The following is a 27,278-nucleotide window of genomic DNA, read 5'->3' as shown; positions in this document are numbered from 1 at the left end:
GAGAGCTTCCTATGCACTGAAATTATATACACAAATGAAAATGGAACAGAGAACAGCATTTTTTAAGACTGAAAATGACCTGATGGGATGAGCACTTGGGTGATATACTATATGTTGGCAAATCGAACTTCAAGAAAAACAAATTTAAAAAATCTATAAAACTGAAAATGATTCCACATAGTGGGAGAATACTGTATATGTGAAAACACTATACAATATTAGAGTTGTAAATAGTGCTTAGAAGTCTGAACTTTATCCAGAAAGCAGTGAGGGAGTCATTAAAAAGTATTTTAAAAGGAAGGGGCAGCCCGGGTGGCTCAGCGGTTTAGCGCCACCTTCAGCCTGGGTCCTGATCCTGGAGACCCAGGATGGAGTCCCATTTCAGGCTCCCTGCATAGAGCCTGCTTCTCCCTCTGCCTGTGTCTCTGCCTCTCTCTCTTTCTGTGTCTCTCATGAATAAATAAATAAAATCTTAAAAAAAAAAAAAAGATTTAAAAAAGTATTTTAAAAGGAAGTGAAAGGATCAGATTTGTCTTTATAGAGAAGCCTTAGGATTTGGTGACTGCATAAATAGGAAAGATGTGAAATGAAGGAAGGGAAAAGTTTAGAGCAATCGCTAGGTTTCTGATTGGACTAATAATACAACCACTCATCAATACAGAAGAATGCAGGTCGAAGTACAAGCTTAAAGTAAAATGGGAGAAAAGAAGTTGGAAGTGCTGAGTCTAAGGTGCCTGTGAATTATCTAAAAGAAATTTCTCACAGATAACCAAAAATTTATCTGCTGCTCAAGGAAAATGCTGTCACTATGAATATTAAGGGATAATACAAATTTAACATTTTATCTTTATAGAAATGATTGGAACAATCCAATGTTAGACAATAGTGTCACCTCCTTTTAGCCACTGGAATCAATTCTTTATTCAATGGGGGAAAAAATTTTCTTTTAAAGCAATCACATTTGCCAGCGGAAATGAACTTCATTAAAATTTTCCTTCTTTTCTTCTACCTGAATATCCTCTCATAGCAAAGTGATTTCAGATAAACCAGGAAATGAAGACTACTTTTTTGGGTTTTTCCCATCACATACTTTTGTCATTACAATAAAAACTACTAACATTTGTATGTACCAAATCTTATTCTAAATGCTTTACCTACGAGTTCACTTGATCTTCATGACAACCCTATGATGTATTATTATTCTTATTTTACCAGTGAGAAAGTTGCCATAAAGTCCAGAAACTTGCCAGTGATTGTAGAGATAGGACATAGGAGCCAGGAATCAGTGTGATTTCAAAACCCATGCTTTTAACCACTATACTATGCCATCTGTCATAAATCATATTACTCTAATAAATTAGGAATATGCAAATAACAAAATTTACTCAGAAGCTATGGAGAACTACAGATAGAAACAAATAAGTAGATATGAGCATTAATGGAAAAACAGATCCCCCTAGTAAGAAATCTTGACTATATCTTTACTTAATGAGAATCTTTCAGGCACTGAGCCACACACAGTACACTAAATAATCACACACAAAAAACAAACACTCTCAAGCTGCATTGTGTCGGAGACTATGCACAGGATTTCTGTAGCTGCCTCAGAATCTTATTACTACTAGAATTTCACTTTTGGAGTCACTGATCCTAGAATGCAAGAAGCTTCAAAATATTTAAAACATTCTTCATTCTTAATGACACCTCAATTCCTTCAATAGTGGTATCACTATAGAGAAAATACACGGAGCTAAAGTGCAGTATGAATTACATGGAAACCTGAACCATAAGAGAAATGTGTGCCCATTGTCTCTAGCATCAATTTCATAAAATAATCATGCTTTCTCTATCTCTTCTCTTTCTCAACTGCTTTTAAACAACAAATTTAGACCTTTTCATAATGTTATTCATAAGGCATAATTTTTACTTGGCATTCAGCATCAAAATACTGAAATGCTAATGTGAAGCGCTAGGAATTACTAAAAGTCATTAGGGTTTGTCCTAGTATGGAGCGATGACCAGGTAAAGTAAACTAATGGCAGAAAATTCACTATCTTCAAACCCCTGGATGATGTCTTGAGAGCCGTTTTGGTGCATTAGAAAATATGAATGGCCCTGCCTTCTTAGACGGAGTGTCTTTAGAGACAGGTGAAGTAAGGAGCTACATGGAGACAGAACTACAGTAGTAGTCCTCTTACTTGATACTATAATGAGTAATTTAGTTGATGGCAAAATATAATCAGTTAAATTAAGAAGTCATTAAGAAAGAATATATCTATATCTTAAATATTTTATTTAAACATAAAACAAAAATGTACATTTTTATTGATCTTTAGATGTAGATAAAGTCAAGAACTTCAAATTCAAGTTTTACCTCATCTTATATAAACACCTTTAATAGATCACATAACAATTACTACTTTCAACTTTCTTAAAAAAAAAAAAAAACTTCCTGTTCCATAATGGAACTACTATAATAAAATGAGATAGCACCCTTAATATGGTGCCTGACACTAATAAGCACCCAAAAAGTGTTTAATATTTTAATTATACACACAGAAATTCATTTATATAAAATGACATCTATCTTAATATATCTGATCCTATCAATAATCCTATGAAGTTGGGTAGTATTTATTATAATTTCCATTTCCCAGTTAAGAATATTGAGGTACACAGCTCATAGCAATAACACCCAATAAATGATAGAGCTGAGGTTTGAATCCAGTGTTAGAGGAATGCAGGCAATTGCCCTTGAACAGGTAAGTGAAGGAAAAGGAGAACTAGTAAGAGAATACAGAAAAAGCCATCATTATCTTCAAGTCAACCCCTTTCATAACTAACACCTAGGCTGGAAAGAATAAAGCATTTAGGATCTGGAAACCGTACTCTTATTCAAACAGCTATTAGAGTTGGTCACAAACTGATTTGTGAGTACAGCAACCACTTTAAGTCACTACTCATTGTGTTGAGAAAATTCTAAGCAGATTTTCAAGAACCATTTGTTTGGGATACAGAAGATACCCAACATAAAAATGTTACTATGTTGCAGTTGCAAACTGTTACAGTATAAATATTCTACAACCAGCACTCTACTCAGATGTTAACTGACATAATTATTTTTCAAAAGATGACATAAACTTAGTAAGAATGAATGATCTGTTTACCAAGGAGCAAATTAATGGCTCATGTGATATTCACTGAGGTATAACCAGAGACAAAGAAGCTCAGGCAATATTCTGGAATGGAGTTAAGAGAGGGATTACCAAACAAGACCACATGAACTGATGGAATCCTGCCTAACTGTGTTCACCCTTGGCTTTACACACATGCACACACACGTGTGCATGCGCGCACACGCACGCACACACACATACACTTTGCTTAAAGAGATCTAAAATAAGACAAGTACAGGAAAGGATATCAAAGGATAGGACTCAAAAGGAGGAAATTTAAGGATTTATAAACATACAGATCTGATCTTATAAATAAAACTTTTCTTTGCTAGCACATGCTCTTTCTAGATCAGTAGGTTATAGTTACATATTCATGTCAAAACAGCAAAGCAAACTACTTAGCTCATGTTAATTGCAAATTTTTTAATGTAAGGATAGACTAAGAATCTTCAAATTCAGCAGAATTAAGAACTAAAACCTAAATTCACGTTAAATATGGAATCATTCTGTTGATGAAAATTAAAAAAAAACCACTAGTAATAAAAAACCTGCCAAAACTGCATTAAATACTTTACATACATAAGTTTTTGTAAGGTTTAAGTAAAATTAAGTAGTAGGTGCTAGCTCTTTATATTCACTATCTTTAATCTTCAAAACAAACTCTACAAAGGAGTGAATTTGCTTTCCAAATTTTACAGGTGGGAAAATGGAACTCAGGGAGATTTAAGTATGTTTTCCAAGTGATAACAATAAAAGCAAATACATATTTGAAAACAAGTTTGACTGATTCTAAAGTCTAATTTCTTTCTCTTAAATGATGCTGCAAACAAAACTGAAGAAATGATTTGTAAAATAATTCTGAGTAGATATAACCATTAAAACCTTCTAGAAAAAAATAAATTTACATATCAATGACTGAGCTATTTGACCTTTCAGAAATCTCAAAAAGAGAACCTTACTGTTAATAATTAAGACAAGACTCATTTGAATTCTCTGCAGAGTTAACCATTTCCACTTAAAATTTGTAGTACAAAATTAGAAAAATCCAAATACACACCAATCATACTATCTACCAAGAAGAAATCAATTATATATGTAGACATAGAACACTACAATGTCAAGAAAAATTAGGATGAAAAGCTGTTTACTAAAATAGAAAGATGGCTCTAAAACACAGGAAAGTGATAAAGTAGGTACAGAAGAGAATATATGGTATGAAAATTATTTTTCCAGGATTGTGTATTTATACATGTAACCATATAAAGTGTCTGAAAGGATATATGTCAAAATATCAGCCCTAGTTAGTTACTTTTTAGGTCATAGTATTTAAGATAATTGTTAATACTTCTATTTATTTTTCTTTTGTGTTTGAATTTTTGCACTATTTATTGTAAAAAAGTATTTTCATTTTGAGAAAAAGAATGAGCACATGATTTTACATATTATTCAACATGAACATGAGGAGTAATGATACCTGTTAAATAAATCCTAATAAACCTAATCAATCCATACAATGTTTTCAAAAAAAAGCCATGTTAGTTTTTTATAACAAAAATAGCTAGACACGTTTCCAAATTTTACCCCCCAGAAAAGTTACAAACACAATGACAAGTTTATTAAAAATTTATGGGTACTAGAACAACATATGCTCTTCCTAGTTTTGACCAGGTCTGGGACAGAAAAGTTATATACACATGCAATACTGAAAACATAATTAAAAGAATCACAAAGAAGTCAAGTGAATCAATTCTAAACTCATCTTTTGTGTTAACATTTACAGTATATACATATATCCATATTTTGTTGCTCTTGACATGATTTATGACCAGTCAGATTCAATCTTTCAAATTCAGATCAGGTCCCTTCTGATCATAAAAAACTAATATTTAACCTTTTTTTTTTTAATTTATTTATTTATTTATGATAGTCACACAGAGAGAGAGAGAGAGAGGCAGAGACACAGGCAGAGGGAGAAGCAGGCTCCAGGCATCGGGAGCCCGACGTGGGATTCGATCCCGGGTCTCCAGGATCGCACCCTGGGCCAAAGGCAGGCGCCAAACCGCTGCGCCACCCAGGGATCCCTATTTAACCTTTTTTTAATAACACATTTCAAAATATACTTCTCTCATTACCTCTTTTCCAACTATGTTGTTCAGAAGCATAGTTAACCTGCACATAAAGTTACTATATAAATAAATGTCATATGTATTAACAATCTATTACTTTCTGATATTATCTCCCTCTTTTGTACTGCTTAGTTATTTCTGCAAAACCTTCTCAATATGGTACCAGCATAATACCTCTAAATATATGAACGTCAATTGTTTGTCAATGAGGATATCTTACACTTTTTAATCATGACAAATATTTTAAACACATCAACTTAAAAATACAAACTAGTCAAACATGGTATCTTCAAATACTGTGTCTATAGCCATCAACTCAGCCACAATGCGCTTTTCTCTATTCTACATCTATCTGTTGGATACTGTCATAACCCAACAACTTTGTTAGAATGATTTTACTGTCCTCTACCTAAAAAACACCATAATAAATAACAATAATAAGCAAATTCCCTTGTTTTATAACATGAACGGTGATCTCTTTAAAGGAATATCTTTAAACACAAAGATATTCAGTGCCTGGTATTGCAATCATTTAATAGATTAAGAAACATTAAAACATGAGATCAAGTTATTTATATAAAGACTGGGTTCCACAGTTAGAATTAGAATTCACCAGTAACAGCCTCAAAGTTGTGGATACATTTCTTCATATAACATGAATTTCCCTGAGCTATGCTGTATCACTTCAGGATATTTTCTAAAAATCCTCTTTGAACTTGACATGAAAAGAGTAGTGAAAAGAAGATAAACAAGGAGCACAGATAATTATTAACAGTTTTGTTTATAAATAATTGTGACTCAAAACAACCCACAGACTGTATTTTAGAAAAAAGGTAAAAATTTTGCACACAAATGGATATAATATATAAAATTTACCCCAGAATAGCAAATTTGCAGAGCATATTTTGTTACTGTTAAACACAAACACATTTTAGACTTCATTTAAAGTAAATAAATTAACCTCTATTAATATATTTAAATTATTTTATATTTTTAGAGATCTGAGTATATGTGACAAACATATAAGCAAAGTATAATCACCTCGTTTAGTTTTTATAAATTTTAAATGTACAATAGCTAAGTATGATCATTTAAGCTACAAACTTCAGAGGCTTTACTTCAGAGGCTATAGTCATTAAAAGTAATGGATAAAGCTGGTCAGTAATTAAATTGATCACATCTCCCTGAAGGCCAAAAACCTAATGGATGACAACAGAGCTCAACATTTTCCAGCTGCTGAGAAGTAAAGGCTTTCAACATTTGGATGTAGGTAGGCATCTTATTTTCCCAGGATTTCAAAGTCCACATGCAGGCTGCTGTTCAGCTATAATAAATGAGTAATTCAAGTAGGGCATGACTGCTTCTTGTATTAACTTGATAAAGATGTTTCACTCCAAATGCATCAACAGTTGTGTTAAGTCATCCCTTTCACAGGCTGACTGAGACTTACTTATGCTATGCTTTGTTAACAACGAATCCAATAAAAAAGAGGAGGGGGAATTTATTAACTTCTGCATTTGTTTTTCTAAGGCTAAAAATCAAGTTTTACTTAATAATTAACTCCAAGCTAAACCACATGAAAACTAAATATAATGGTCCCAATACTTATTTTAACTTTAAAAATTGGTCTTAGAAAACAAAAACAGTAATAAGTATCCCAAATATTTTATACTTTACAATAACATTGTAAAATCAAAAAATCTTAATACATTTTTTATTATAATTATCTGAATATACTGAAATACTCTAGAAAGAAAACTACTTCACCATAAAGACGTACTAAACACTTTTTAACAATTACACTTTTCACACTTTCACAAAAATATGGACTTCAACTAATAATTACAGTAACAGTATAGGACAATTAAAAGTAGTTGTAATGTTTAAACAATAAATTTTCATCTCATATGCAGTCTTCTATCGTTCCAGACTTAAACATCAATCCTCTTTGAGAAATCTTTGCTAGTATCATTAAATCCTCCCTTCTTGATTCAAGTTTATCTCTCTTCTCTATTTCTAGATAGTACTTTTCTCCCAGCCAGTTGCATTTGTCAAGCTTGTTCTTAGAATTAGCTATATGTATATACAACTTAATAGGGCTCTATACTGAATATCTTTTTTATCAGCCAGTAGCAGTGTCATACATGCACCTAGTAATTCATAAATAGAACTCAATAAACTGAATAATCAATGATTTAGGGTTTGAATTTTCTCTATAGTCTTTGCTCTCTGGTGTAATGAATTCTAAAGTCAAACTGCTTGGGCTCTACTGAAAATGCTTGAAATAATACCTGGCACATAGGAAGAATTAGAAAAAATAGCAGTATTATACCAACTGCCTCTATCACCCTAAATAAAACTTGCTTCTGGTCCCTTTGTTCCTCATCTTAGTCAAAGGGGCCCTACTATGTACCTAGTTCTCCAAACTAGAACACTAGATGTTTACCTACTGTACCCTCTCCCTCAGATATCATCTTCAATTAACCATCAGCTCCTACTGATTCTGACACATTGCAATCCCACAAATGTGTGTAACTCTCTTGACATTATCCTTTTCTTCAATGCAACATTCTCCTACCTGATTTCGCCTGCCTCCTTACCCTCATCCACCCCACTCCCTAAATTGGTTTCTAAAGCATAAATATGATAAAAACTTTCCAAATCCTCCCTTAGCAGAGAGTCCAAACCTTTAAAATGACTTTCAAGGCCTTTCATAGCCAGAAGAGATTACTGATCTCATCAGGCATTAACTCTTATCATGCTCCTGTTCCATTCTAAACTGCGATTCCAGGGATCTTAGTTGCAGGTTCCTGAAACCTGACCCATTGTTTCTCCTCTAACTCATAATTAAGCACTTTCCTTGGACATGGCTGATTCCAGCAAACTTTTCCCAAGTCCCAAGTCTGAGTAAAAGCTTCCTTCAATGTGAATTCACACTACCTTGTTTTATAACAATGTTTTAACTACCTTTAAGCTACATGCTTTACCTATTTATCCTCTCAATGAACCATAAGCTCATTAATAAGTTAAAAAGGGTCTTTTTTTATCTTTATATCCTCAGGTTCTAGGACAAAGTAAAATAAAGGAAGATAACAAATAAAGGAAGATAACAACCTGGTTACCTGAAAGGGTCCTTTAAATGAATATACAGTATAAAAAGAACATCTGACAAGAAAGTCAGATCTCTTCAACTCACTATCTGCTTGACTCTGAAGACATCTGACCATCTGAAAAATGCCTGCTTTATTCTTTACTTCTAGACTAGAAGTGATCCTGAAAGTTTCTCTCCCTTAACATTTACATGTTCTACCCAAGATTAATAGTTTTAACAAAATATTATTTTAAGGATAACTGGTAATTAATTATTTTACAATATCAAATTGATTTAAGAAAAAAACCCTCTTACCCAGTAACTGCTAGTTAAATGTTGCCTATTTTTCCTTCCCTCTCCATTCCGTGGCTGCCCATCACTTCCTTTCCTCTCCTAAAGATTATTCACTAAGCTGTGCCTGCCTTTCATCAACTATAACTCATTAATTGAGAAAATTTCATGCTCACCTATAGGAATATCTTTAAATTCTTGACTTTTCTTTTTCCTGTTTCTCTGTCACTTCCTTTCCAATCATTCCAAAAGAATGTTCTAGTTCTCTACTGGAGTCCAGAATTAACCCTGATCATAGCTAACAATCTTATGAGTGAAGGGGAGAAAAAAACTACAGTTAGCACCATAACAACACAGGTTTGAAGTATGCAAGTCCACTTACATGTAAATTTTTTTCAATAAATACAATACAGTCTATAAATATATTTTCTCTTCCTTATGATCTTCTTAGTAATATCTTCTTTTCTCTAACCTACTTTATGAACACAATATATAATGTAAAGGTCACTTCTGAGCAACAGGCTTAAGCAAAGGAATATATAGAAAGCAAGGCAAAAGGTACCACGGTGATCCCAAGCCCCTGACTGAATACAGAAGGCCCATCAGGTGACTCACCTCAAAACAGCCATAGGCCCTAACTAACCAATGGGCCACTTAAAACCAGGCACAGTTACCAAGAAAAAGGAATATTCCATACACATCCATATGTCCTCACTTTCTTCTCTTTAAATACAGCCACACCTATGGCCTCCTTCCTGCCCACCACTCCCTCTGCCTCAGGTGAGTTCTGATTTCACTTGCAGCACTGCTGGCTTCTGCCCAATCAGGTGGCCCCATATTTGGGGCTTCCATCCCATCAGGAGAGATATCACATTATAATACATAAAACATACAAAATAGATATTAGTCAACTCTTTATCAGTAAGGCTTCTTAGTGAACAGACGGCTATTAGCAGTAGGTTTTGGGGGAGCCAAAAGTTATACATGGATTTTTTACTATGTGGGGAATCCTTGCCTCCCATCCCTGTGTTGTTCAAGGTTAGCTACACTTAGAAATGAGGGCAAAAACAACAAAAAAGGAGCACTGTTACTGACCTCTGATGTCCCTGAAATGCCAATAAATATCTTTCAAAATTTCTCTAAAAGTATGTTTTTACTATTCCATTCTCCTGTCTACTTTTACTTTAAAAGTAACTGGTAAGTCGTAGGTATTGACAAAGCACTTGGCTGAAGAGAATATTACAAGGTTTCAAAAGTTAATTCAAGTTACAGTCTACAGAATTAGCCTACAATTATTCAATTATCAATACCTCCTTTGAACATGAGGACACTGAACTTCATCACTGCCCTCTGCCGGTGGCATTATTTCCCTTTAATTTTCCCTCCATGTACTGAATCTTTTGCCTCACAGAATTACTTCTGACCTGCCTCTATATTTAAACCATCCACAGCTAAAAATAGCCTAGCCATCTGGAATTTAGTAAGGTTTGTAGGAAAAAAATTGTGCTTCAATGAAAAGCTCTGCATTGTTTTGAATACACTGCTCCAGGTTATCAGAGTCTGAGTCCACGGAAACTCTGCACCTTTCACTGCCTTTAAGTTTGAGTTTTCTTAGAAATCTGTACACTGTAGATAGCTGAGAGCAATGAAAAACAATTCTGGACTACAGATGTAAAGAAACTGTCATGAAGAAGTTCAACTGACTGTCCTTCCCCACTATGGAAGAAGATAGTTTTGTGTCCCTTTCCAAATTTATTACAGCATTACTGATCTATAAATGTGTCCTTCGTTGTTGTTCTCCTTGATCCTAGTTGTAACATGTGCCTGATTCTTTCATTGACAATGATGCTAATAATCTTTAACATATGTCCATTTTATATCTACACAAGATTCATGATGGTATTTTTTTTAATTACTCTTTAACACACTGAGGCCAAACTATATTTCCCCCCATAGACCAATTCAAAAATAAAATGATGTGGGCCTGTAGACAAGCCTAGACCCAAATGGTAAAATTTCATTTCCTTTTGGCCACCCTGTATGTACAAAATACTTATCACATACTTGTCATGATCCCTGCCCTTAGGAACTCTCGGTTTCTCAAGAGGAAGGAATCTGACAATATTGTCTGTCAGTGATATGCTCATAGCAGGGTGATGCTGCTGAGAAGGGAGTTAGTGACTGGGAAGGGAGAAGCCAGAGGAGAAGAGTAAGGACTAAAGTCAGAGAAAGGTGAAAATAAACAAGACTCCCAAAGAAGTGCTTAACTCTCCCACATTAATGGATAGCTGACTCTCTCATTCACAAAACAAAACAGCATAAGGATGATTCCTATATATACTGTATCTACTACAAGAAGTGCAAAAGCAATAAAATCAAGTTTCTTCTAAAGGGATGAGACAAACAGGGAAGTGTCAAGTAGCAAAGACTAGTAACACATCTATGTGTTTCATAAAACAATTCCTGCTGGTGCACTACGGCTGCTACTTTCCTTCTGGCCAACATGACAGCTCCTATACAGCCAACTTCAAATCTGGTTAGGAAATGCAAAACCAAAAACTTGCTTTGAAAACATCACTTTCTAAAATAAATTTAAGTAATGGTATCTTTTTGGTCTTTATAAAAATACACAAAACATTACACATTTTCTGGGAACATTCACTTGAAGTCCATTACAACCTGAAACACTCCTTATCATTTATTATTTACAAATAAAGCTACTACTTATTTACTTTGAATGCCAGTTTTTTATTATAGAGGCAGTAAAAAATGCAAAATTTTGACCTTGTGCTATAAATGAAGGAAACCACTGGTCACCCACAAGTCCCAAGGGATATCACCCTTTGGCTTCCCTCCAGAATCTGGGACCTTTCAAAGAAGCAAAGTAATTTCCTGTTGCTATTGAGCCTGTTCCTGAATTCAAGCATCATGGCATCCAGGAGATATTTCAATCAGGAAAGTTAGATTCTGGGACAAGGTAAAGGATTCACTACTAGCTTCAGAACTGCATACACACAGGTTTACAGAACTTGAAGAAAAGTTTTAAGTGACTAGGTATCAGTTGGCTGTAGAGAACAAGGCAGGAAATGAGAAGACTCAAGAGAAAAACCTTAAGTTTTAAAGGAAAACATGATTAATATAGGGTACTTTCTAGACAGAGAATTAATACTATTAAATACACATCAGCTTTAATACATGTATGTTTTAAATATATCTGTAAATTCCCTTGATTACTATCTGAGACAGAAATTTACATTTTTTACTTGAAAACATTGTGTTATTACAAGATATTACTTGAACTTTTCCAAAAATAGTCAAAATGCATTTGGCAAATATTTTATCAAATCTTTCATTGTGTGTGTGCATGTATGTTTAAACAGGAAAAAAAAAAAACTTAATTAGTAGGATTAAAAAAATTCTCTATGCTAAAAAGGCAACATTCTCAAAAGGCTATGTCCTGGTAACTATCATAATCCTTTAAAAATTGTTTATATTATGATTAAAAATCACTTTGCTCCTATATTCCCACAACTAGTTCATATGGTAAAGAGATCAGTAAACTTACTTTTATGCGTAACATCTTTAACATTTGCTCCCCTTTCTGTGCTTGTGATTAAATGTAACATTTTGAAATCCCAAAGTTCTGAGAAAAACATAAATCCTTGTCTCACAGCTGCTGTTTGACTCTGGAAACACATGCATTTTCTTTTCAAGCATCTACCATCAAAACTCCCAAAGGGCTTGGACTGGAGAACACCTGCATCTCTTCATTTAGTTCCAATAACAGAGCCTAAACTCCAAAATTACAAAAATAGACGTTCTGTTCAGCTGTAGTTACATTTTGCCCCTAATTCCCGTGAACAAAAATGCTAGGAGCATGAAATCATTCAGGCAAGCTCTGTCATCAAGAGGATAAGATTTTTTGCACCAGAAGCCCAGTGGGAACATGATAGAAAACTGGCAACAATTACAGATAAAGTACATAGTAAAGTCCTTGGGGAGGAGAGAGGAAATGTAATAAGATAGATGGGTATAATTTTTACACATTTATGCCCAAACCACAAATGTGAATAGTCTTTAATTGCTACAATATATAGCATTCTTACTCATGTATCCTGTCAAAATACTAAAAACATAACTTCAAGGTAATTCACTTAATTCTACATATAAGGAGAATTTTTTGGAACAAAAAACAATCCCCATAAATTAAAACTTACAATCTAAAGAACTGCCTCCATTTTAGAAACTACTTAGCAATTCACATTCTAACCAACCAACTTGAATGGTGAAAGAAGATTGTGTATATTTGCTGGTACATTTTAATCAAGAAAGAGAACTACCTCCCAACTTAACTGAATATCCAGAGATGAGAATTGTAATTGTGACTTTCCTTTCCAATAACAGTGATCAAAAGTTGGCTATATTTGATGGGTAAAATATAAAATAACTTTTAATGTATGACAACCTAGCAAAGTTAAAAACTTTCTCAAACTGATTACATTGGGGACTAGGAAGATTGGCTTAAACTATTATATTTAAATGACACTTTAACAGGAACACTTGCTTTTCATTATCTTAAAATAACATCATAATCACATAATTTTCTGATCTTAGAAATATTTTGCATTTCATATAAAAAAGCAAAAGTAGTAAGTTCAACCTACTTGTACAAATAACTACAGTCAAACAGATAGTTTCAAAGATATCTTCTTTATTAATGGTGGGCCAAAATCAATTAGATGAAATTTCATAGAATTAAGTGTGAAGTTCTTCATGTAAATTTATAAACTAATATAGATATATAAAATATGGGAAAATGTCTTAAGAGTATTTATTATGTGAAGAATAATCCTTGTTTCCAGTGGCACATAAGCTCAAAACAAACAGTAACTAAGTAGAAGTTCACTACACAAATCTGGAAAATATGCTCTTTACTTTGTGCTATGTGGAAGATTGTGTTAAATTTTAAGAGACACGGTTTCTAACAAGTAGTGGAAGTAATCAGTACAGCAATGAATCTGAACACATCATATGGGAAACGACTAAAATAAATTTATTATGTTTAGCCTGGACTATTAAGTTTAAAAAAAAAAAAGCTTTTATGGAACATCTACCATATGCAAGGGAAAAAGAAAGAACAATTGAACTAGTGCTGAAATTTACAACATTAAGAAGGAAGTAGTGCCATTAATTGAAATTTTGAATAATGGAGTATGAATTGGGGTGGGAAGATTACACCAAGTTTAGTTTTAAATGTGTTAGGCACCATTAAAATATCCACAGGATGGGCAGCCTGGGTGGTTCAGTGGTTTAGCACCACCTTCAGCCCAGGGTGTGGTCCTGGAGCCCTGGGATCGAGTCTGCATCAGGCTCCCCGCATGGAATGGAGCCTGCTTCTCCCTCTGCCTGTGTCTGTGCCTTTCTCTCTCTCTCTCTCTCATGAATAAATAAATAAAATCTTTAAAAAAATGTAAAAAATTAAAAAATATAAAATATCCACAGGACAATGGTCAAGAGGTGGCTGAAATTTGGAGTCTGGATTTCAAAAGAAAATAAATGGAGAGACATAAACATATGGTTGGTTGCTAAAAACAGTAGTGTTGATTACATCATTTGAGTAGAAAGAAGACCAGGAATAGAATCTCAAGAATGATCTATATTTAAGGTAAAAACAAAACAAAACAAAACACCATAGTCCTACCTTATCTGCAAGTTCACTTTCCATGGTTTCAGTCACCCATGGTCACCACAATCCAGAAATAGATGATCCTCTCCTGAAATATCCTTAGAATGTCAACAGTAACTTGATAGTATAATGCTGACATGATTCCCCTCACTTTGACTTATCACATGGGAATTTAATCATCTCATCATCACAAGAAAAAGGATGAGTACATTACAATAAGCTATTTTGAGAGAGACCATAATCATAAAATTTTTATATTAGATAGCTGTTCTATTTTATTATTAGTTATTGCTATTAATCTCTTCCTATGTCTAATTTAGGACTTAAACTTTATTATATATGTATGTATAGGTAAACATAGTATATACAGGATTTAATACTACCTGCAGTTTCAACATCCACTGGGGGATCTCAGAACGTATCCCCTACAGATAAGGAGGGAGTACCATGGTTGAGGAGAGACATGAAGATGGTTCAGCAAGGAGAACCAAGAAACTACACCGTTCTGGTGTCAAGAATTGTGAGCCTAAGATTTTACCCTACCAAAGCTATGAATGATATAGAAGACAGGAGATTCCTGAGTCAAAGACAAAGGACTTTATTACTCATGGGATAGGAAATGCACAACTATCAACATATTTGCATCAGTTCCCCTTGCCCCCAAGTTTCACAGAGGTGATGACAAAGATGTATCCAGATGGATGTCTGCACATGCAGAGCGATGCAGGATAAGAGATGAATCTTGAGTTGAAGAATCAAATATTTTATAACGGGCAGTTAACAATACCATCCACTGGCTCTTCAAGGATACTAAATCTATCTTTCAAGGCTCTTGACCATACAAAAATCCCTGAATAGTCCAGAACAAAGGGCAATCAGTGCCACCATTTATAAGGTATGCAAAAACTCAGACCTACAAAAGAGACTCTTCTTTTCACACCTGGTGGCCAAGAAAGACTAAGATTCCAACAGAAAAGATATGATCATAGGGTAAATTCCAAAGACTAAAGACGATGAATAATGAGAGAGGAAAATAAAGAAAAACAAGATAGTAAGTTTTGTCAGGTATATTTAGGGCTCATATGTTATTTCATGTCATTTATAAAACTACAACCAGACCAAGAAATGGAAGTTACAGTTCAATAAAGGATCTAATAGTAATGAGAGCTGTCTAACAAAGAAAGATACTGTTAGATATTCTCTCCAGTGACAGATATGTATATTCAAAGAAGAAAGAGAGAGAAATATAAGGACAGAAAGGGGAAGGCTATTAACATTTATTAACAACTTACTATTTATCAAATATGTTCATACCCTTGACCATCTGCCATAAATGTCTATTTCTTCATTCATTCAACAAATGATTTCTCAAAACATTCCCTATATGTTAGACAATGTTAAGTCCTGGAGATAAAGTAAGTAACCAGTAACTAACTCTGCCCTCACACAACTCACTGTCAAGCAAGAAGGACACACGGCATTCAAATCACCCAACTATGTAAATGCACACTGTCATTAAGTACTATCAAAGAAAAGTACAGTGAACCATAAAAATGAATGTAACAAAGCTACTTAATCAAATTGGGTGATGGGGAGTAGGGGAAAGGGGTATCAAGGCTTCCCTGAAGAGGTAGTAGTTGAGCTATGATCTTAAGACTGAGCTGGAATTAAACAGATATAAAGTGAAAAGGTAAGGGTAATTGTGAGAATCCCACACAGGAAAAATAGTATGTGCAAAAGCATAATCACCAGTGAGAAACTGAAAGAAGGCCAAGAGATCTAGAGAAGGAGAAGAGAGAAGGAGACACGTTTTAAAAAGTCCTAACGTAAAAAAAAAAAATAAAAAATAAAAAGTCCTAACGTTGGCTTAGAAACTAAAATGGGAGACCTCTAAATTCCTTTGATTCTAGGTTTACACAGTACTTTGTAATCATTTTATATTCTTTTTTTTTAAAGATTTATTTATTTATTTATGATAGAGAGAGAAACAGAGAGAGAGAGGCAGAGACACAGGAGGAGGGAGAAACAGGCTCCAAGCCGGGAGCCCGACGTGGGACTCGATCCCAGGACTCCAGGATCGCGCCCTGGGCCAAAGCCAGGCGCTAATCCGCTGAGGCACCCAGGGATCCCCATCATTTTATATTCTTAAATATCAGACACCTCAAAATTTATCTAGACATTAATACCAAGATTAACAAGGATTCAGAACTTTTTAACAAGCAGAATCTGCCTATAAACTATAGGTAAAATATAGCATATGAAGAAGAACCAACCTATAATTAAAAAGGAAAAAATAGTAAGAACCCATCTTAAAATATTTTACATACAATAATTATAGTCACCAAGCACGTCTACCTCTGAAGGAGCCAAAGAAGCATCTTATTTCTCTATTTGATTCCTAATATCTGTATGAATGTAAAAAAATAGAAGCATCATGGGGTGCCTGGATGGCTCAGTCTGTTACATAACCAACTCTTATTTTCAGCTCAGGTCATGGTCTCAGGTCACGGGATCATGCCCCATGTGGGGCCCTGTGCTCCATAGTGAGTCTGCTTGAAATTCTCTGTCTCCTTTTGCCCCTCTGCCCCACCCCCAACGCTCACAAGCACTGTCTAAAATAAATAAATCTTTTAAAAAAAGAAAAGAAATAGAAGCATCATTAATTGGTTCCTGAACATGTATTTGTGAAACAGACAGCAAAGACTACTTATGCTTCTCTTTAATTGTTCAGCTAGAAGGATTTAACTACCCAGAATCTTTTTTTTTTTTTTTTTAAAGAAACATTTGGAAAGACTTCTGGTTCTGCGTCATTTCCTTTAGGTGCTCCAACCTCAAAAACCAAATAAAAGTAAATGTAATCATTACTTACTTATTCATTCCTTAAATATTTGTTGATAGCCAAGTGTATATAGGATACTGTTCTAGACACTAGGAATAGAGTAGTAATCAAAACAGACAAAAATTCCTGCTTAAATGAAGATTAAATTCTAAAAGCAGGACAAAAAAATCAACAAGATAAATCAGCAACAGATACATTACAGTAAAACTGTAATAAGTACTAAGAGTAGAAAAATAAGAAGTATGTGTCAATGTGTGTGTGCATGTGTGTACATGCACTTGTTTTTAAGGGAGAAAATAATTTTTGTATGCAATTGCCATGAAAGTCCTTGCTGAAGAGGTGATATTTCAGTAAAATCTTAAAGGATTGTTAATAAATTATTTTTTCACTTAAACTTTATTTACTTATTATTTGTCTACTCCTGAGTTACACACACACAAACAAACATATACATCTCCAATTTAAATCTTGTTACAAGAACATAAGGATTAATCAATATTATTTCAAAACTAGTTTTATCATAAATACCTAAACCATGAATGTGAGTGGCAGTTCTAAGGTGGATAGAAAATTTAAATTTAAAAATGCCCTAAATTAAGTATATGAATGTAGTTTAAGTAAAAACAACCTTTCATTTTAGGATTAAAACATACCCAAAGGAATAATTTCAAAGCATCAAATACATAACCACATTAAAATTTTACACACAAATCCAAAAATATATCACTAAATGTAACAGTAATGTTGAAGATTAGGGAAATTTTCTTATTGCAAGAAAAATGTAAAACTTTACCCTTTTTTACATAATAGTTTACTTTTAGGCATATTTAAAAGGTTAGAAATGCAAATACATTTTTGTGACCCTAGAAATGCATTTAAATCACAAAAATAATATAAAATATTGTTATGAGAAAGATCAGATTATAAGCTTGACTCATTAACTCTGTGTATATGGCAAAACAAAAAATGAGGAGGCCCTGTCCAACTTTAATATGCGGTTGTAGATTCAAATAAGCTTAGTCTCTTCTTAGGTATCAAAATACTAAATGGATGGTTGGGTCATTTTAATAATATTTTAATAACATTTTAACGACGTGATGACTTGAAAACAAAACCTATCAAAAAATACTATATGGATGGGTGCCTGGGTGGCTTAGTCCATTAAGCATCAGACTCTTGAATTCAGCTCAGGTCATGATCTCAGGGTTATTAGACCAAGCCCTGTACTGGGCTTTGCCCTCACTGAGGGGTTTACTTGAAACTCTCTCTCTCCCTCTCTTTTTCTCCTCTCCCTCCACCATGCTCACTCTCTCAAATAAATTCTTAAAAAAAAAAAAAAAAAAAAAAAAAACCAAGCTACTAAATGGATAATTATATATATATAGAAGTTTACTCAACAACCTAATTATGGAATGGGATTAAATAGGCATTTTAAACAGCATGATGATGCTTATCCACCCCAATCCCTTATCCCTAAAAACATAAGTAAATGACATAGACTAAATCTGGCTCACTCTTTTGTTTCTGTAAATAAAGTTTTATTGAAATACAATCTTATCCATTTGTTCGCATTTTATCTACAGCTATTTCTTTGCTATAATAGCAGAACTTGATAGCTAACACAGAGAAAACATGGTCCACAAAGCCTAAAATATTAGTTATATGGCTCTCTATTAAAATGTTTACCAGTCCCTGCCTTAAAAGGTAAGTAAAATCCTCTAATCATATGCACGGTCTTAGTTTGGGTTTGGCCTCATCTTCACATTTTTACTTTGGGCTCTATACCAATTCTCACCAGGCTGAAACTTCTTTTCAAGAAGTATTGTCTTTATTAGAAGCATGCTAACAGAGGATCCTCAAGTTCACATTTCAAATACTAATTTCTAGTTTTTAATGTGCATGTATTTACAGGCTGCAAATGCTACTGTAACAAAAATTAATCTTTCAAATATTTTTTCATGTCCTTGTACACTGCTTCAAATATTCACTTCCATATACTATCTGTCTGGTCAATTATTACAAATCTTTTTATGGTTTCCTCCTTTGAAATTAGTGCAGTGATGCTTAGCATTTTAAGTCACAATACTTGTTAAATATTAGAGAGCTCTACTCTTAGGCAGCTATTTGAAACCAACTCTTCACTAGCCATTTAATTCTTTATATATATTTTTTTTATTTTATTTATTTATTTATTAGAAACAGAGAGAGAGAGAGAGGCAGAGACACAGGCAGAGGGAGAAGCAGACTCCATGCAGGGAGCCTGACGTGGGACTCGATCCCGGGCCTCCAGGATCACACCCTGGGCCGAAGGTGGCACTAAACTGCTAGGCCATCGGGGCCGTCCCTTTAATTCTTTAAAAGAAATTGGTACCCTTACTCTTTTAAAAAATATGTATATAGCAATCTTATTTCTAGACTCTTTGACCACTTTGCCTTTACTAACCACTACTGACTAACTGAACTCATGGCTGATAATAGTCTCTACTTACCATATATATATGTATATATATGTATATATATGATGTGTGTGTATATATATTTTTTAATCTCAGTCTTTGTGGATCCTTCTGTTATCTCCTCTATCAACACAAGAGGTGTACCTTTGCTATTATGGTGTTGAATAAAATGAAAAAGATTCTAGGCAAAATGCTACTAGAAAAATAACTCTAAGAAAGAGGATCTTGACCTCAGAGATTTTTTTTTTTTTCTTGGTTCCATTATCAACATTTCTTCCTTTCTGCAAAATTGCAGAAGGCTCAAATACCTGATTTTCATTTGGCAAATGATGGGTCACAAAGTGCCACTATCCCAAGGAAAAGTAGTTTCTCTTTCCAATGTTTTCAATTTCTTTTACTCTTTTCTACCTATTACATGATATGGTAGGTTTTAAAACTCAGTTGGATTTAGTAGATATGAATCTAAGATTGTTATACCAAAAACTGAACTCTCATATAAAATCATTATTGTTTATAAACTTATCATTTATCAAAAATGATACAAAAACACTACACTTGAAGTTTCATAGAGCACAACTGTAGGGAGTATCCCAATGGACACAAATTGGTTTTTTAAAAATCCTTTTAAAAGCCTTACTGGAAAAGAAAATGCAAAATAAGTGAATAATGATAAATTTGTCCTCACCAGAATTATGGCAGTAATCCATATACTGTGGAACTTGGACTGTGAAGGCTGTCAAATCTGGAGCTAAGAGGGATTCTGGCTTTCTACTCTCATTGAGCCACTTGCTACTATGAAGGTCTTTAGTGTCAGAAGGACCCTGAAGCAATGGAATCAACTTCTCTTTTCCACTGTCACCTGAAGAGAAACATTAATGAAACAATTCTTATAAAAAAAATATAGGAGTAGCTTGAGGATGCTTGCTCTTAAAATATATTATCATAATATAACACTTCAGTTATATTTGGTCATTGTAGCTGTACATTTATATTCTAAAAAGTATGAGTGATAAACTTAAAAGCACTTTTGATTCTTAACAAAGTAAGTTTTAATATTTAGCTAATGAATATACAACATGTTCAATGAGATTATAAAAGGAAACAACTTGAACATACTATATTCTAAATATTCAACAAAATCTGTACCTCCTTAAACTTACCAAGAAATTTTGGTTGTACTGAAAAAACTTAAATCACAAGTGTTTATGGAAAATGGTATGAAGTAAAGAATTGGCAGGAAAGTGAAGTCAAATACAAAAATTAAAAAACAGTTGTTATCTGTTTATTATATTAACAACATTTTAATTTTTAAGTGTCATATATATCTATACTTCCTATTCCCTCCAAAAGTATAAGAGTAAATTTTTAATTTTTCTCCCTCATAACCACTCTAATAACCATGCATTTTTTCCTTAAGTAAAAATTAATTTATTAAAGTAAAGAAGTATCATTTTGGCACAATTAAAAAATTTTAAAGTAAAAAAAAAATTAAAACCTCTGATTCATAGGAACAATGAGCAAATTCTTGTTTCAGTAACGCTCCTTGTAAAATGCAAGGCCAATTCTCCTATACAGGCAATAAACTTTTACACGGTCCAGCTGCACATACCTGGGGCTTTGGCACAAATTTTTATTGATCCCACGGTCCCAGAGGCACATTTGACCAATGATGTGCTGCAGTACTTCAATTCAACATTCTGGATTGAGCCCTCAAGAGTTGGCAGGGGATTCTTAGATTTCACACCTAATAAAAGAAAACTGCAAATGTACTAGCCGATTGAATTTAAATAATTTTTATACTCCTTCACCAAGGCATTTAAACTTAATTATACTTTAATTATCTGCCTCAGATGTTCTTACAGTATTTATGTTAGGTTTCATAGTTTAGCATTTAGGAGGTGAAAGGATGCAATTTTAAAATAAATAGTCTGTATTCTCATAACTATACTTACGTAGTCAGCTTTTGATTAGTCAAGCTCAAGAAATACTAATAAATGTTTTAAAACAAGTATTTGTTTAAAAAACAAGAAAACTTTAAAAAATCATATTTAGTTTTAAAATACAGAGTAAGATATTTATTTTTGAAACTAATTTATAAATTGAGGTTCATTTAGACAGAGACATTTAATTTAAATAGGAAACTTTCTGCATAAACAGAACCACAAAATATCTTCTGTCAGGAAGAATAAGGAAAGATAAACAAGACAGCTTGGAACAGCTCCTAAGTTAAAATATAATAGCTGATAAGCAAAATTAAACTACCATGTGCAGATTTAAAAAATCAATGGTATTCTATATCAATTAACAAAAAAGTGGATATTAACATCTGTACTATATGCTACTCGCTGAAAGACACTGAAGCACAGATTATTATAATAATTACCATAAAATAAATGATAGGGAAAACTTAATTCAAAAGGAAGAAACTCATCTTGGCCCTTAACAGTAGGTGAGAATTCAACAGGCAGAGGAACCTTGAGAACTGACAATATTATAAACCACTTAATTATAATGATGAGGAACTCTAATCAACTAACATTTCCTCAGGACTTATTCTGTGTTATACATGTTATCTCCTTCAATCCTCTTAACAAGCCTATAATAAAAATGTTCATCATCCTCATTTTCAGATTAAGATACATTGGACTCCAGGACTTTAGTTAAATTTTGCTCCACGTCCTACAGGAGTAAAAGACCTAGGGAGTTTAATACAATTTGATCCCATCAGAGAAGACATACCATTCATTTTCCCTATATTCACTAACATCGACCAATATAATTTCCCTTCTTTTCCACATTCCACATTTTGGTCAAATATATACTATCCCTCACATTTGAAACTCTAAGTAGAACATGTATAAGTAATTAAGAAAACCATAAACTTTCTATGACAGACACATTAAACCTCACTTTGCAACCTTTCATTTCAACTTTAGTATGTTCAAGAAGCCCCATAATCTTCCAAGTGTCTTTCTCAGATATGGCCCAGGAATCTGCAGTTTAACCAACACACTACGTGATTTGCAAATGATTATAAAGCATCATCTTAAGAAACACCCTCTCATATACTAGCAATCATTTTGGAAGGGCCTGTTTATTTACTAATTTCCATATGGTCGTTACATAAAAGTATACTGATTGGTTGCTATTTTCCAATATTCACCACCTCTGTTGTTTCCATTTAAAATGGTATCTATTATCCCCAGAACAGAAGTCTGAAATGTGTATTTATATAGTTTTCTATGGTGGTATTAGATTTTAAATCAGATCCTCAAAATCCAGGACTCAAAAATCTAAAGTAGTATCTCTGAAAATTAAATGATGACAATATTTATATAAATATGTATTTATAGAAACATAGTCATAGTAGTAACAGTTTTAACAGTAGTACTAGTTATCATAGCACCTAATACGCATTGAGCACTTACTGCCAGTCCCTAGTGCTAGTTTGTTATTTTATTTATTTATCTCCAAAACAAAACAACCCCCCCCAAGGTGACCATTACCATTCCATTTTACATAGGGGAAAACCAAGACTTAGAGAAATAGGTTTTTGCCAAGTGTCCAAGCAGAAAGTGGTAAGACCTGATCACATTTCTCCTTATAGGAAAGGAAGCTGAGGTACCCTACATATTTAATATTTACTGCAGTTATGGGAAATTATAATCATTGGATGATTTACATTGCTTTAATCATGTTAGATGATGAGAGGGTTATAAAATGGAATGACACTTTCGTCCCTAACCCTCAAGCCACCACAAGAGACTTCCGTTCTCTACCAATTTTCAAAACATATATAAAACCACCATATATATAGTGGTCAGCAGTCAAGAGCTACTCAAAGATTCTTTCAAGGGTTGCTGATGGTGTTCAGAATGGAAAGAGTTGTATTAGTTTCTGATAGGTGTAAAAGAAAAAGAATATGAATAGGCCAAAATGGCTTTGTTTTTAAATTATTTTATAATGCTGCTTCTTGTACAGTTTATAACATTTAGGACTCTATCTTGAATCACAAATGGTAGGTCTTTTTTTTTTTTATCTTTATTTATGTAAGTAATCCCTTCATCCTACATGGGGCTCAAACTCACCCTAGATCAAGAGTTTCATGCTCTTCTGGCTAAGTGAGCAAAGTGCCATGACAAATGACAAGTCTTTGTTAATACTTAACACATACTATATGTAATACTATTATCAGAAGAAGTTGCCTAGAACTTCTTCTGGTAAGAATCTCATATACATATAAAGCATCTTGTTTTAGACTACAAACTTAGTTTACATTTTTATGAATATATTTCTCAAATATTTTAAAACGTCTTTTAGTAACTAAAGCATCATTATGCATAATTTCTCAATATAGGCTCTTTTATTTTTTTTAATTTTTATTTATTTATGATAGTCACACAGAGAAAGAGAGAGAGAGAGAGACAGAGGCAGAGACATAGGCAGAGGGAGAAGCAGGCTCCATGCACCGGGAGCCCGACGTGGGTTTCGATCCTGGGTCTCCAGGATCATGCCCCGGGCCAAAGGCAGGTGCTAAACTGCTGCGCCACCCAGGGATCCCTAAAGGCTCTTTTATAAAGAAATTTGTTTTAAAGGCTATAAGGTGAGATTTTAAAAAAATAAATTATAGATCACTCTTGATGGACTTCAACAATGGAGAAACACTGCTAGTAAAAAAGATATATATATATATTGTCAATTAAAACTACAGACTTTGGGTGATTATGCTATGTGAGTGTTACAGTTCATCCACTGTAACAAAAGTACCACTCTGGTGGGAGATGCCGATATTGGTGGAGGCTGTGCATGTGTGCATCAGGGCATATATGGGAAACTAACCTCCCCTCATTTTGACTGTGAAACTGAAAGTGTTCTTTAAAAAGGGGTGAGGGATCTTTTTTTTAAGTTTATTTATTTATTTACATAATCTCTACACCCAATGTGGAGCATGAACTCATGACCCTGAGATCAAGAGTCGCATGCTGTACAGACTGAGCAAGCCAGGCCTCCCTTAAAAAGAATGCCTTAATAAAAAATAAACTTGTGTTCCCCTTCTACTCCACCTTCAAACCAAAATCTGCATAATGCCCAGACATCAGCACTAGGAAAGTAAAAAGGAGTACAGTGTTGGCATTAAGCAATTCAGAGCACCATCCATACTGTGTCCTATTGAATGAGGCTTCCTGAAAGTGGAAAAGGAAACCTCCTGCAACATGATGAAACTAAAAGAGCAAAAGCTCTTAACTCAAAAAGCATGACTTTGGGTAGAGGCAGCATTAACTATGTAGCTGAGTGATTAGGTAGCTTAAGGCATTATTATTACTGTTACGTTACTGTTCAAGATACTTAAATCAGAAAACAGCTCAATTTTACACAGAACTTAATCTGGAGAAGAGGCACAATATTTGGTAAGATGCAGTCAGCTGACATGAGTTAACAGGACAGTCACAAAGATAATGACAGTATCTAACATTTGAAATACTCCCTTTCCAGCCACTCTCACAGACATTTACTCAAATGCTGCAGTGACAGCCCACTAGAAGACAAGAGAGAATTTCTGAGACACTGCAACTGAAATTTAATTTCAATAAAAAAAACCTGAAAATAATACTAAAGTTTTGTAATAGAATTTAATATGAAATACTTCACTATTATTTCTTTGTAGTACTTTTCTGGAAAATATCAACTTCTATCACATATTCCTAGTCCTGTGGTATACCATTAACTCCAATTCTTTTCCACCAATTTTCTTGCCTGTCACAATTCTTCTATCCCCTTGAGACCTTAACCCTCAGTTGTCAACTCTCCAGTGTTCAAAAATCACCTTATGATCACTCTTGTAATTATTAAAAGATAAACTGATAAGAATTGCCTACATATCTGCGTGTATATCTAAGTAAAAGATTAAGGAGTCAAACTCCATGTAAATTTACCTATGTGCCCTCTCTTCACTACCACTAAAAGACTATCAAAAAAATTTTAGGGCCTTAAACCCACAAAGAAATGAAAATGAAAAGATAATAGCTGAATAAGCAATTCTCAAGGAGGCAGAAGCTATCATCAAAAGTTTTAAAGAGGAATATTTGATAAACAGGTAGCAATGAGATGACTTGGTTCAATTTCCCACAGGCACTCTTCTCTATTCTACTAGAAACAAGTTGACTTTCAGTAAGCCTTGAAAAATTAAAAATTACAGAAGCCAGGAAGTTCAGAGTGCAGGAATGCAGATGAGGCTAAAAAATGAGAGACTAAAAGTCTATCTAATAACCACAGATCCCTTCCCTTAATCCATACAGTCATGCAAATCCCCCACACTCATCCAGGCAAAAGATTAAGGGTACACTCTGGAGAAGTTAAACCAAAAGGATTTTGAACTATGGGATAAAACCAAAGAAAAGGGTACATGCTAAAAACAGGAGATTGTCTAAAAATCTATATGGGGTTTATGTGCTGGATGAAGAGATCTTCTTTTATTTACTAAGAACTCTGAATGATAGGCTTATAACCTTCAGAAAGGAAATAGAAGGATTTCTCTCAGTAGAAACTGGCCAGTCCAAGAAGAAGGAATCAGAGATACTGATAAATGACTATCCTCCAACAAAAAGTAAGTAATGTCCAATTCCCTACAATGACACCAGCAATTCAACAAGCTCCAACTTTAAACACAGATTTAGTATTTTATTCTAAATATGAAGGACCATCAGATATCATATGACAATCACTTCAAGATATAGAGAATTAAAAACCCAGAAAAGAAATGAGGTAACCAAATAATATCAAAAAAAAATCTTAGTAATAATTACAATTACTATCCTAGGAGACAGTACAGAAGATACTATAACATAAACTAGATGTTTAGTTAAAATTTTCAAAGAACGGGCACCTAGGTGGCTCAGTCAGTTGAGCTTCTGCCTTCACCTCAGGTCATGATCTCATGGGTTCTGGGATCAAGCTTTGCATTCTGTTCCCTGTTCAGCAGGGGAGTCTGCTTCTTCCACTCCCTCAGCCCCTCCCTCCTATTCATGCTCTCTCTCACTCAGTCTCTCACTCTCAAATAAGTAAAATCATAAAAAAAAATTTTTTTCAAAGAAAATAATAGTCCTTAGAAATTAAAAACATGATGTTAATTCTCTTCAAATAGGAAAATAAGAAAATAGAGTTGAGGAAATTTACCATATATTAAAACATAAAATCCTAAGAGATTGAAAATGTAAGAGTAATTACAATAAAATCAAAGGATCAGTATAAACAACCAAATATCTAAAACCCAAAGTTCCAAAAAGACTATTAACAAAATGGAGAAAATAATTAAAGAGATAATTCAAGATTTTCCCAAACTGTGGAACAAAAGTTTCTAATTAAAAAGGTACACCATAAATCCACCACAACAAATGAAAAAACATATACATAGCAGAAGCCCAACATCTGAAAGAGAAGCTCCTATGAGATAAATAAACAAACATGCATAAAAACAGAAAGACATAACATGGAAATATACAACATACAATTAGAAGGGCGTCAAACTTCTCAACAGCAACACTAAAAACAAGGAAACAATAAGACAGTGCTTTTAAAATTCTGTAGAAAAATTATTCCCAACCTACAAATCTATA

General features: G+C 33.7%; 1 protein-coding gene across 12 annotated transcripts in view; it reads right to left on the bottom strand.

The window, feature by feature from the left end:
• Positions 1 to 27,278, bottom strand: part of VPS13B (vacuolar protein sorting 13 homolog B) — a 734,128-nt gene that overhangs the window by 494,370 nt on the left and 212,480 nt on the right. For all 12 annotated transcript variants that reach the window (XR_005368417.1, XM_038555171.1, XM_038555170.1 and 9 more), the window contains 2 exons: positions 21,275 to 21,409; positions 20,351 to 20,524 (listed from right to left, as the gene is read on the bottom strand). Coding sequence is in view for 11 of the 12 variants with exons in the window: in XM_038555171.1 (XP_038411099.1) it covers positions 20,351 to 20,524; positions 21,275 to 21,409 (309 nt within the window). In the remaining variant the exon portion in view is untranslated. The remainder of the gene's footprint in view (positions 1 to 20,350; positions 20,525 to 21,274; positions 21,410 to 27,278) is intronic.

This window comes from Canis lupus, chromosome 13, assembly GCF_011100685.1.
Source record: "Canis lupus familiaris isolate Mischka breed German Shepherd chromosome 13, alternate assembly UU_Cfam_GSD_1.0, whole genome shotgun sequence".
In the NCBI taxonomy this organism is placed as follows: Eukaryota; Metazoa; Chordata; class Mammalia; order Carnivora; family Canidae; genus Canis; species Canis lupus.
Note: the sequence above shows the minus strand (reverse complement) of the source record. Positions and strands in the feature narration are given on the sequence as shown.